We start from the raw sequence: 13,807 nt of genomic DNA, 5'->3' as shown, positions 1-13,807 counted from the left end.
ACAGGGGAGTTCAGCAACATAGCCATTACGCTAACTGCTGGTCCCCTTATTGTTATTTTAATTTGCTGCAGGACATGTGCACTCACCAGAGAGGAAAAAAAATCTAAAATAATAATAATAATGATAAATAAAATAAAATATTCTTTAAAAAAATAAGATAACATATTCACAGTTACTTCTTTTTTTAAAAAAGAATTATTTTATTTAACTTTATTTATTTTATTTATTTATTGTTTAATTTGACCAGAGAGGGACAGAATGAGAGAGAGAGAAAGTGAGAAAGCAAGCCTCCAGGTTGGGGATTCAAAGAGTGGTCCGCCCGCCATGTGGGAGCCCAGGACTCTTAACCACCATGCCATCTGCTGACCTCTCTCAGTTACCTAAGCTTCACACAAGAGTGGTGAATACAGTTCCTCTATTTGTTATTTGGAGGGGAAACTTCCTTTGGGAAGTAATTAGCTATAAATATTAGAACTATACATTTTTAAAATAATTATTTAATTTTATTTATTCATTCATTTATTATAATTAGACCAGAGAGAGATACACAGAGAGAGAGAGAGGGAAAGTGAGAAAGCAAGCCACCAGGTCCAGTATTCTAACTGCAGTCGACCATGTGGGAGTGTCCAGCGCCTTAACCACCACGCCACCTGCTGGTCCCCAGACCTATACGTTTTAAGCCTCTATTTTAAAATAGAGCCATGTCAGTCTCCAGCCAAGCCCTCCAAGTTAGCTGCATCTGATTTCTTTCAAACATCTCTGCCTTTTTCTTTAAAGACTGCAGTTTCATTCTCTACCTTCTTGCTGTAGAGAACTGCACAGAACTGCACAGAACTGCACAGAACTGGCCTCTGTCCTAACTGAACATCAGTCTTGTCAAAGGGATCACTCATTTCTGTCACAATGTGTGCTGTTTCTATACGTCTAAAGTTCGGTGTTTTATCAAATTAAACAAGTCCTATGATGTAACAAAAGTAATAACATTTACGATGCTTATTTGCCAGCACTGGATTAAACATTGGGAATACAATGATAAAAGAATTCTTTATGGAGCTCAAAGTCTAGATGGGGGGAAAACGTAATCCAATTAGAGATTGAAGATCTACAATGGATTAGGAAAGGCTTCATCTCCCCTGGAAATGCCCTTTCTAACAACCATGACAAGACCTGAATGTTGATGAAAGAATATATAGTGATGTGGAAGAGAGAATTGGAGAATTCATTTTTGGTTGATATATCACATTAACATCGCTGTGTGGAGGGGAATTGTGGAAGCAAAGGCTTAATTAAGTAGGTGGAGTATATCTTAAATCTCCTTAATGTCATATAGAGGAATTTGAAATTTTTTTATAATTATTTGTTTTTTATTTTATTATTATTATTTTCTGTTTGATCAGAGAGAGACAGAGAGAGAGAGAAAGGGAAAGTGAGAAAGCAAGCCGCCAGGTCCAGGAATCAAACCATGGCCGGCCAGCACCTTAACAACTGTGCCACCTGCCGGTTCCTCTGAGGAATTTGAATTTAATCCTGTAGAACAGGGATCTCCATAATGGGCTGTACTCAAAGCCAGGGGGTTATATGATGGAGAACCAAGGGAAAGTATTAACGATTTCTAGCTTTGGGGCCAGTAGGTGGCATGGTAGTTAAAGGCACTAGACTCCCACATAGCTGACCGTGGTTCAAGTCCTGGTCCTGATAGCTTGCTTTCTCACCCCCCTGCCACCGTCTGTCTCTGATCAAGCTAGAAAATAATAATAATAATAATAATAATAAATAAAGTTAAGTAAAACAATTCTTAAAAAAAAGGAATTTCTGGGAACCAGCAGTTAGCGTAATGGCTATGTCGCTGGACTTCCACGTAGTCGACCGCGGTTCACGTCCCGGACCCGGTGGCTTAAAACTCACGCCAGGCGCGTGTGCGTGCGTGCCCAAGATCCCGAGAGGAGAATGGAGGAGAGGGGATTGCGGCGTGACCATCTCCTCTGGGGGATGATTTCTCACTTTCTGTCTCTATGTCTCTGTCTGGCGAGTGCACGTGCCCTATAGCGAAAACCTCTCCAAAAAAAAAAAGGAATTTCTAGCTTTGTAAGTCTTTTCCTTTAAAAAAATGTCTGTATAAAAAAAAGTCTGTATATATACATGTGTGAATGTATGTCTATATAATGTAGAGGGCATATTATATCATTGTAGTGAGTCATATTTTTTAAAATACATTTTAAAAGTAACAGAGGAGGGGCCAGCAGATGGCGTAGTACAGTTTTGTCTCTGGACTCCCACATGACTGACTGCAGTCAAAGTTGTGGGTCTGGTGGCTTGAAAATCACTTTGGGCACCTGTACGTGTGTAGCCAAGATCCCAGGAGGAGAATGCAGAAGGGATTGTGGCATGGCCCCGGGGGAGGATGATTTCTCACTTTGCTTCTCACTGTCTCTCTCCAGCTAGCACACGTGCCCTAGGGCAAAAACTTCTTAAAAAAAAAAAAAGTTAAACTTTTTTATGTTTAGAGAAATGATCTAAGTAATGGGAAAAGGGTTATGAATTAGAACAGGAGAAAAATGGAGTGAGAGAGATCAGTTGAAAGATTAGAACAAGATTTTGAGACCTGATCTTTGTAAGTGCAGTGCGGTTGAGATTGAGATAAGGAGTTCAAGGAGGAGACCAGTGAGATGTTGGAGTGGGAGAATGGGCAGGAGGTGAAAAGACTTCAGTATGGAGTATGTCTGGATTTTTTACTTCTGATCTGATAGAGTTGTGACCTTATGACTGAGCTAAGGAAGAAGAAGGATGTTTGTTTATTTGTTTACTTCATTGCCAGAGAGCACAGTGTGCTTGCCAGAGGGAGAGGGAGGAAGTACCCTCCAATGGGGTGTGGTCACACCACAACTGATTCACCTGTCAGGATTTGGGGCATGCACACATGTATACCCAGCATGGATTTTTTTTGGAGAGGTTTTTGCTATAGGGCGCGTGCGCTCGCCAGACAGACAGACAGAGACAGAGAGATAGAAAGCGAGAAATTACCCCCTAGGGGGGGTTGGCCACGCCGCAATCCCTTCTCCATTCTCCTCTTGGGATCTTGGGCATGCACACACACGCGCCCGGTGTGAATTTAAGCCACCGGGTCCGGGACTCAAACCACGGTTGACTACATGGGAGTCCAACTACATAGCCATTACGCTAACTGCTGGTCCCTACCCAGCATGTTTTTCAAATCATCAGGGCCAGGATCTGAACCATAGTCATAGTCAGCTGTGTGGGATCTGTTCTCTTAATAACTTGGCTATTGGGCCAACCTAGGAAGGCTTTTGAGCGCTAAGTCTAAGGATGGTCATGTTTCTTACAGGTCATGTTTATTCCTTCCTACATTACTGCCTCATCCTCAGGGAAGACTAGAGTGGCAGCTGGTTCTTTGTGTTGCACTTTGGGGACTACTGACTAGGAATCTTTTCCAAGCATTTTTTTTCTAAAAACTGAACTGGTGAGGTGTCTACTGTAGTTAGCCATTGACATTTATTAAAAGCACACAGGCTTTGTATTTGGCGATTATATTAGGATTGGACTGCATAGGAAAATGTAAATTATGACCATTTGTAGTCATACCAAGTAGCTGAACTCATTAGTTCCATATGGGCGGGGATGGAGTGCAGAGTGGTGATTTGGATCATTGCCATTGTTTGTGGAAGTGCTGGGTGGGTAAAAGCGTTATAGTACCTTGCCCTGACAGTTTCTTTCCAGGCTGATCAGTGTGTTTTTCTTTCTCCTTGCTGTAGGAAATAGTTTGCCAGATTGTGTTATTTATAACAATCTGTCATGGAACAGCTGCCAGGAAAAGAAAAGAGGCTATTCCCAGTAGCTGCCTCCACCACCCACCCCACCATTACCACCACACACACATACATCCGGTTTTCAGATTTGACTTTTTGTTTTCCCCCTCTAGTTTTACTCAGTGGTTTTGGCTTGATCAAAAATGTTCTTGTAATGAAATTTCTGGACTTTTGGTTTGGATTTTCTGAGCTTAATTTGTTTGCTTTAGTCAAGACTAACTGGCAGCAGTTTGAGGTTTTTTGTTTTGTTTTTTTTTCCATTTTTGGAGAGGTTTTTGCTATAGGGTGCGTGTGCTCACCAGAGAGACAAAAGAGAGACAGAGAGACAGAAAATGAGAAATCACCCCCCGGAGGGATGGCCACTCCGCAATCCCTTCTCCTCCATTCTCCTCTCAGGATCTTGGGCACAAGCACACGGCCCGGCGTGAGTTTAAGCCACTGGATCTGGGACTTGAACTGCAGTCATCTACATGGGAGTCCAGCGACATAGCCATTACGCTAACTGCTGGTCCTTTGCAGTTTGAGTTTTGAATTTCTGGGTGTCTTGATGTCACCCCACACACTAAAGTGCTGCCTTCCTTTAGAGACCTTGTATGTTTCTGTATTGTCAAGTGTGCACACATTTGCTCTTTCAGAGCTGTGCTTTTTGCCCTAGCTTCTTCAGAGGAGCAGACTTGGAATAAGGTATGCTGAGGACTGTTGGAATAGTGAGTAGGAAGGTCTCTGGAGCTTCTGGTTGGTCTCTGCAGAAGAGGCATACTATTGTCTCCCTTTCTCTGTCTCTGGCAACTAATAAATATATATATACAGGTTGAATGTTCTTACTGAAATGCTTAGAATCAAGTGTTGTGGATATCAGATATTTTGAATTTTGGAATATTTACATACACATAATGAGATATCATGGGAATGGGACCCACGCCTAAACATGAAATCAATTTATGTTCATATATACCTTATGTTCATAGCCTGAGGTGACTTTATACAATATTTTTGTATTGCAGCATTTCTACTGCATTCCATCAAATGAGGTCAAGTGTAGAATTTTTCTCTGGTTGCATGTTGGCACTCAAAAAGTTTTAGATGCCTAGCTACAGTGATGCACAGGTAATGCCACAGCTTGGGAGATCAGAAACTACATGGGAGACCTGGGCTCAGTTTCTAGGATGACCAGAATGTTTGGATATAGTTGTTAGGGCCTATAATCCTGGCTAATTTGGCAGCCTGGAGCAGGAGGATTGTGACACAGTGAGACCCTCTCAAAAACACCTGATTCACAGCCTGCATGGCCTAGTAGTTAAAGGAGCCAGATCCCACATGACTGACCACATAGTTCAAGTCCTGGCCCTGGCAGCTTGAAAAACATGCGGGGTGCATGTGTGTGCCTAAAATTCCAATCACATGGAGAGTTGGAGGAGAAGAAATTGCAGTATTACCATGCCCCATCAAGGGGGTGCTTTCTCCCTCTCCCTGTTTCTCTGGCGAGCATATATGCCCTCAAGCCAAAAAAAAAGTCTGTCTTGGGCTGGCCCTAGTAAAAGCTGGATCCCACATGGTTGACCCAGCCCTGGTAGCTTAAAAAACACGTGCCCAAATTCCTGACAGGCTAGAGCAGTGGAAGGGAAAGTATTGTGGTGGTATCATGCCTCATTAGGGAGCACTTCTCTATCTCTGTTCCTCTGTAAGCTCACTCTCTCTAGCAATTAAAAAAATTTGCCTACCTCTGCCTCTCTCCCTTTCCTTTTTTCTTCCAGGATTTCCAGCTTTGGAAACAAAAGTATACATTCATCAGTCACCAAAGACTTTTCTTTGGAGTTGCAAAGACAACTAAGAATGTGTTTGCTCTCAGTGAATGTAAAATGGTGCATTCTCTGGGAACAGGCAGGAGAGGAGCTTTTGGAACAGCAACTCCATCTGTATCCCAGGCTCTGCTCTTTCAGCCATTCTTTTCGTACCGAGAACAGATGGCAACCAGACATTGAGAGGAGTCTGTTTCTTGTGATCCTTGGGGATTTTTCATTCAGTTTAGCAAAAAGTCATCTAAGAGCAAAGAGAGAAATGAGCCTGCAGCCTGTTCACAATTATGCAGGACTTGTTCAGCATTCACTATACTGACAGATTTAAATACTTTTGCAGATGGAATGATAATAGCATTTATTTTCCAAGACTACCTTGTCACCACTTCAGAGGCAAAAGCACTGGGGTCATTTTCTTTACTTTGAAGTACACTTAATAAATCAACTTTTTGCAGAACAGTCAACTTGTAGAAATCAGTCATCTTATTAGAGAAACTTTTTTTTTTTTTAAAGAATGATTTTATTTAACTTTATTTATTCATTGACTTACAAACTTAAATTTGACCAGAGAGGGATAGAATGAGAGAGAGGGAAAGTGAGAAAGCAAGCCGCCAGGTCCGGGACACAGACCGTGATCAGCCATGTGGGAGTCCAGCATCCTTAACCACCACACCACCTGCCAGCTCCTAGAGAAACTTTTAAAAAATAGGATTTTTTTTCAGCAAACTGTCATTTTCATTATGAAGGAGTGGGCACCTTCTGTGCTATTGTGGTGATGATTGTGTGGATGTCTGTAGTAATGGCCCCTGTGCCCTGCCTTGTTATAAGAAGCCAAATTCTGCAGGTTCTTCACCTTGCATGTATGTGATTTGATTTGTTAGTGTTTGGTAGTTCCTGGACATTGAGTTGCAGGCTTAGAATTTTTTTTTCTTGAAAAGATATTTATAAGAACTTTTTTGGGGGGACCAGCAGTTAGTGTAATGGCTATGTCACTGAACTCCCATGTAGCCGACCACAGTTCCAGTTCCGGACCTGGTGGCTTAAACTCATGCCAGGCACGTGTACGTGCGTGCCCAAGATCCCAAGAGGAAAATGGAGGAGAAGGGATTGTGGCGTGGCCATCTCCCCTGGGGGGTATTTCTCGCTTTTTATCTCTGTCTCTCTGTCTTTTTGGTGAGCGCACACACCCTATAGCAAAAACCTCTAAAAAAATAAAATAAAAAAGAACTTTTTTTTAAGTCTCAGAGTTAAGATCCAAAAACAATTAAGAGTGAGCCTCAAGCAGGGGAGTGGAAAAATTCAGCTTTGAACTTCTTGACCTTAGGAGGGTTTCAAAAGAAATTTTTTAGATATGAGTTATATGTTGAAAAAGAAATGGTAGACTAGCACAATAGTGCGTGCTGGACACTACTGCTTAGTAGGCTGAGACCATATGGGAAGCTCAGGTTTGCTTCTCCACCCACTCTAAAAACCTGGGCTGTAGTTCCAGCTACTGGGGAGACTGAGGCAGGAATTTTGCAACAAAGTGAGACATTGTCTTGAAAAAAGAAAACAAGCACTTACACAAATAAATGATGGTTTGGGTACAGATTTTATATTCAGGATAAGAAATTTTCACTTTCTGAGCAAAGAAAACTCATTGCTTTAATACAACAGAATGAGTCAAAATCATCCTTTTTCCAGGGCCAGTCCTATTACACAGTCATTAAGAACTATGTCTTGGGAGTCAGATCCCACATGGCCAACCACAGATGGAATCCTGGTCTGGTGGCTTCCAACACAAGCCTGGTCTGGGGTGGCAGGTGGTGTGGTGGTTAAGGGTGCTGGATTCCCACATGGCCAACCATGGTTCGAGTCCTGGACCCGGCAGCTTGCTTTCTCACTTTCTCTCTCTCTCTGTCCCTCTCTGGTCAAATTAAAATAAAATGAAATAAATAAATAAAGTTAAAATAAAAAATAATTTTAAAAAATGTGAGGGGTGTGTGTGTGACTGTGTGTGTGTATTTTTTTTTTCTTTTTTTGGAGAGGTTTTTACTATAGGGCATGTGGGCTCACCAGACAGACAGAGACAGAGAGACGGAAAGCAAGAAACCACCCCCCAGGGGTGATGGCTACGCCGTAATCCCTTCTCTTCCATCCTTTTCTCAGGATCTTGGGCACGCACGCACACGCGCCCAGCGTGAGTTTTTTTTTTGAGAGGTAGTATTTTTTTTTCCTTTGGAGGTGTGTGTGTGTGTGTGTGTGTTTGACTGTCTGGCCAAACTCCTGATAGTAAGGAAAAACAGGGAAAAGGATTGTAGCATGATTTTCCAGTGGGAGTTGCTTGGTTTCTCTATTTCTCTCTTTTTTTTCAAGAGAGTGCACATTGGGACCAGCAGTTGGCATAATGGCTATGTCGTTGGACTCACATGTAGTCGACCACGGTTCGAGTCCCAGACCTGGTGGCTTAAACTCACGCCAGGCATGTGTGCGTGTGTGCTCAAGAAATCACCCCCCAATGGGGATGGCCATGCCGCAATCCCTTCTCCTCTATTCTCCTCTCGGGATCTTGGGCACGCACATTCACACGCCTGGCGTGAGTTTAAGCCACTGGGTCCGGGACTTGAACCGAGGTCGACGACATGGGAGTCCAGCAACATAGCCATTATACTAACTACTGGTCCCAAATGAGTAATTCTTAAAAATAAAGAATTATTTATTTAGGGGCCAGCAGGTGGTATGGTGGTTAAGGACACTTGGCTCCCACATGGGTAGCTGTGGTTCAAGTCCCAGACTTGGTGTCTTGCTTTCTCACTTTTCCTCTCTGTCTCTTTCTCTCTCTCATTCTCTCTCTCTTTGGTCAAATTAAAATAAATAAACAAATAAAGTTAAATAAAATAATTCTTAAAAACAATTATTAGGAAAGTTGAAATCCTTACAAAAACTTCATGTAGATATTTTCACTTTACTTTTGAGCCTAGGATAAATTTTCTCCTCCATTCTCCTCTTGGGATCTTGGGCACGCACGCACACGCGCCTGGCGTGAGTTTTAAGCCACCAGGTGCGGGATGCGAACTACGGTCAACTATATGGGAGTCCAGCGACATGGCCATGATGCTAACTGCTGGTTCCCTCAAGTTTATTCTTAAAATATGGTATGGAAGGTGATTTTCTAGTACTCACATGTTGGATTTAGACATAAATTCACAGTAGGTAAGACCTAAAACACTGTGTATTAGAGCCTCCCATAAATGGGACTTCAAACTAGGGAAGCTGTATTTCTTTAAACGCTATTCAGTAATGCAAATTTTTTATAATTTATTCTTGACTAGTCATAACTAGTTAGATCTTAGACATTTACATACTTATTGTAAACCTGTTTGTCTATAAAGTACTACAAATAATAGTTTTTACTGCATAGAGTTGTGATAAAGATTGAAATAATACATGCAAAGTGTTGTCATCATTTCTGGTGAAAGGCAAGCATTCAATAAACATTAATTGCCATTGTAGTTTTTATTATAATTACTCTGAATTATTGGAATTGTTGTATAATCAGAAAACTCTCCACTGTGAGAAAATCTTTTCTTCACCGACTTGTTCATTCACCAAACAATCATTAAATGCCTACTGTGTGCCAGGCATCATGGTAGTATGTCTCATTTTTCTCATTCATTAAAAATAGAGATTGGCCCCGTGGTACAAATGGGAGAGCTCTGCTGTGTGATAGTGAGGCCACAGGCGTGGTCCTGGTGTGGTTCCTGGGTCAACCTAAACAGCTTGGGCATGGTGATAAGTGCTTGTGATTCTAGCTCACGGAGGCTGAGATAGGATGTTGTATAGTGTTCTATTTTCATAATTAATTATCAGACTATGTGAAAATACATTTTTAAACTGTAAAGGTATGTATAAATACAAGATCACTTGTTCTATAGTCATAGAAATAGACAGTGTGATGGTTTTCAGCCCCTGTTCCTTAGAGTCCAGGGTTCGAGAGGTGTCTCAGAGACTGCACAGTAAGGGGAAGACAAAGATTCCAGACCCTTCCCAACATATTTCGCTTAGAATAACTCCACTTATTTTACTTACTTTACTCTAAAAAATGGTGTGAAAAGTATTGCCTGGTTTGTATACCTCCGAGCCTTCTTTAGCTTATCCTGTGGTGATTTATATGATCAGTTGTCCTTTGTGACATTGACATTTCCCTTCTCCATTTGACAGACAGATGTGCTGGTCCTGAGCTGTGATCTGATAACAGATGTTGCCTTACATGAGGTCGTAGACCTGTTCAGAGCTTACGATGCCTCACTTGCCATGTTAATGAGAAAAGGCCAAGATAGCTTAGCACCAGTTCCAGGACAAAAGGGGAAAAAAAAAGCAGGTAAGGAAGACTGGTGTTTGATTTATTTGTTGGGTTTTCGTAATTATCATTATCGTCCATACTTTTCCTTTATAAACATTTCTTAAGAACCTACTGTGTACCACAGATACTATACTAGAAGTTGATAACATAAAATCAAGTAAGACGCAGCTTGTGACTTAAAAATGATTATAACTATTGATTAAATTCTTCTTTTTTATTTTTTGGAGAGGTGTTTTGTTTTGTTTTGTTTTCTCCCTTTTCCTTTCTAGAAGCTTATGGGCTCTTTTTGTTTCCAAAGTTCAAGTGAGAATACTTAAAATCTACTTAGTTATTTTGAAGAATATCATACATTGTTATTAATTGTAGTCACCATGTTGTACAAAAGATATTTTGTATTTATTCTTTTTAAGTGAAATTTTGTATCTTTTGACCAATATCCTCTCCATAGTCTTTTTTTTTAGAAGTTTTTTTGCTGTAGGGCACGTGTGCTGTCCAAAAAGACAGAGAGAGACCGAAAGTGAGAAATCACCCCCCAGGGGGGATGGCCGCACCGCGATCCCTTGTCTTTCATTCTCCTTTCAGGATCTTGGGCATGCACATACACGCGCCCGGTGTGAGTTTAAGCCACCAGGTCCGGAACTTAAACCACGGTCAGCTACATGGGAGTTCAGCGACATAGCCATTACACTAACTGCTGGTCCCATCCCCTCCATAGTCTTTAAGTTTCTATTTTCTTTTTCTTAACTGTGCTAGCCAAGAGCTCCAGTTCAGTTAAGTATACAAGTTGGCACCCTTTCCTTGTTACTGATTTTTAAAAGGAATATTTTCAACAATTCTCATTTAAAATTATATTTACTACAGTTTTTTAAGTTTGTTTTGTTTTGTTTTAATTTCATGTGTCCAGAGGACACATGCAGTCGCCAGAGAGGGGGCATGGTCATGCTATAATATTTCTTCTTCCACTTCTCCATCTTGTCAGGATTTTAGGATGCATCTATATGCACTCAGTATGTTTCTCAAGCCACCATGGCTGGGATTTGAACCCTAGTTGGCCAGGTGTGATCCTGTTTTCCCCATGTAATGCTTAACTGCTGAGCTGTGGGACTAACTCTACCACAGTTTTTTGTTTGTTTGTTTGTTTCTCTTGTTTTGTTTTAATATGCTATAGAGCATGTGAGCTTGCAGGAGAGAGAGAAAAAAAAGGGAGAAGGTACCCCACAGGGGGGGATGACAACACCTTAATCCTTTCTCCATTCTCCTTTCAGGATTTTGGGCACACATGCATGCACATATACCCGACATGTTTTTCAAGCTGCTGGGTTGGGGAATTGAACCACACACCTGGCTATATGGTATCCAGCCTCCTTAAACACTGTGCCACGTAGGTACCCAACCACAGGTTTTTATAAGTACTTGCCATCAGATCGAGAAAGTTCTATTGTAGTTGTAATTTTTTGTTGTTGTTGTTTTGACTTTTTAAATTAAATTAAATTTTATTTTATTACAATTAAAGTATGAGTTTATTTTGGTACAAAAACTGTTTGAAATTCATTCATACTTTTTCCATTACACATATTTCTATGAGCTCTTTTTTTATCTGAAACATTTTTTTAAAAGAATTATTTATTTATTTATTTCCATTTGTTATTGTTATTTTTTTCTTTATTTGGCGAGAGAGAGAAAGGGAAAATGAGAAAGCAAGCCACCAGGTCCAGGACTTGAACCGTAGTTGACCATATGAGAATCCAGCGCCCTTATCCACCACACCACCTGCTGGCCCCCTGAAATATTTTTAAAATTAATTAATTTATATTCATTCCCTAAGCATCATCATAGCATACAAAATGTGATTTTTCATCCAGAATATACTGCATAGTGGCTTAATCATACCTATTATCATCAATAATTTTCCATGTCTGGTTTTATATATATATATATATTACCCCTATTTCTGACCCTCTGCCATTTCCCAATCTCCTCCCACACTATCTGATGTCTACAGTTGTTTTCCATTCCTTTTTCCCCTACATTTTATTGATCACAAAATTTCTTAAATAATCTAACTACTTTCATTAGTAAGTTCAGGGAGCCAGCAGTTAGCATAATGGCTATGTCACTGGACTCCCACGTAGTCAACCGCGGTTCGCATCCCAGAGCCGGTGGCTTAAAACTCACGCCGGGCACATGTGCATGCGTGCCCAAGATCCCAAGAGGATAATGGAGGAGAAGGGATTGCAGCATGACCATTCCCCCCTGGGGGGTGATTTCTCACTTTCTGTCTCTATGTCTCTCTCTGTCTAGCGAGCGCACACGCCCTATAGTGAAAATCTCTCCAAAAAAAAAAAAATAGCAAGTTCAGCTGGTAATTTCAAGAAAAATCGTTTTAACTTTAATAAATCAAAGAAATGCTAAGGAACTTTACTTAAAACTTAAAGCCAGAAAACAGGTTAGGATTCTGTTTAAATAGTAGGTACATGAACCTATCGACAGCTCAAGACAGGAGAAAAATCCTTAAAACCAGAGAACAAAGCCTAGAAGAAAATCAGCAATGTTTTAGTCAAAAGTCATAAAATACTATTCACCAGTTCAGTCTCATGTACTTCTATCTTCTGTTGTGGTTCCATCTTCCCAATTAAATTCTGAGATATAATATTCAACTCCAGATTTGTCCCTACGATTAAGTTGGTAATTTTCTTAGTTTTTGAACTCTTATTTCTGTGTGACTATATTTAATTTTCCTGGTATAGCACTCCCTTGAGAACTTCTTGGAGATCTGGTCTGGTGTTGGTAAATTCTTTCAGGTTTTGTTTATCTGAAGATGTTCTTGTCTTTTCTTCTCATATGAAGGATAATCTTGTCAAGTACAGTATTCTTGGTTGAAATTGCTTTTCCCTTAACACTTTGAATATATTTTTCCATTCTTTCCTCGCTCGCATTGTTTCTGATGAGAGGTCTGCTGTTAGCCTGATGAGATGTTCTTTGTAGGTAACTTGCTGTTTTTTCTCTTGCCAATCTTAGTATCTTGTCTTTGTGGTTTTGGTCAATCTGGCTATAATGTGTTTGGAGAAGATCTTCTTGGGTTGATTCTATTTGGGGTTCTAGTCCTAATTTATTAAGAGTTTCTTTTCATGAGTATATACATTTTTTAAAAGAATTATTTATTTATTTGATTCCATTTGTTGTTATTATTATTATTTTAATTTGACCAGAGACAGTCAGAGAGAGAGAAATGGAAAGTGAGAAAGCAAGCTGCCAGATCTGGGACTTAAACTGTAGTCAGCCATGTGGGAATCCAGCATCTTTAACCACCACACCACCTGCTGGCCCCTATATGTATATACATTTTATAAAATATATTTTCTACATCCATTTTTTAAAATAATTATTTACTTTATTTATTCATTCATTTATTTTTTAATTTGACCAGAGAGAGACCTCTAAAGGGCGAGAGTAAGAGAGAGAGGAAGTGAGAGAGCAAGCCGCCAGATTCAGAACTTGAACCTTGGTCGGCCATGTGGTAGTGTCCAGCGCCTTAACCACCACGCCACCTGCTGGTCCCCTCTACATCCATTTTTTTACTGTGATAATATGATGACTAACAATTATAGATTTTCTAATTAAAACATTTTTGTATATCCGAGATGAATCCAACTTGGCCATACCTAATATTGCTTTTACACAGTGTATCAGTTAGTTTTTCCTATGTAACAAACATCCCCAAACTTCAGTGGTTTTAAAACAACAATCATTTACTTGCTTATGATTCTGCAGGCTGGTATTTTGGTTTGGCTGTACTGACATAACTCTTCAAGTAATGTTAGCTAGTATATTAGTAATCTGTTTAT

At 40.3% G+C, this 13,807-nt stretch overlaps 1 protein-coding gene across 2 annotated transcripts in view; it reads left to right on the top strand.

Moving 5' to 3' along the window:
* EIF2B3 (eukaryotic translation initiation factor 2B subunit gamma) overlaps positions 1 to 13,807 on the top strand; it is a 116,688-nt gene that overhangs the window by 29,398 nt on the left and 73,483 nt on the right. For both annotated transcript variants that reach the window (XM_006153803.2, XM_006153802.2), the window contains exon 4: positions 9,821 to 9,980. In XM_006153803.2, coding sequence (XP_006153865.1) covers positions 9,821 to 9,980 — 160 coding nt within the window. The remainder of the gene's footprint in view (positions 1 to 9,820; positions 9,981 to 13,807) is intronic.

Source organism: Tupaia chinensis, unplaced genomic scaffold, assembly GCF_000334495.1.
Source record: "Tupaia chinensis unplaced genomic scaffold, TupChi_1.0 Scaffold000387_1, whole genome shotgun sequence".
Classification (NCBI taxonomy): Eukaryota; Metazoa; Chordata; class Mammalia; order Scandentia; family Tupaiidae; genus Tupaia; species Tupaia belangeri.
The sequence above is the reverse complement of the archived record's forward strand: the minus strand, read 5'-3'. Positions and strand labels throughout refer to the sequence as shown.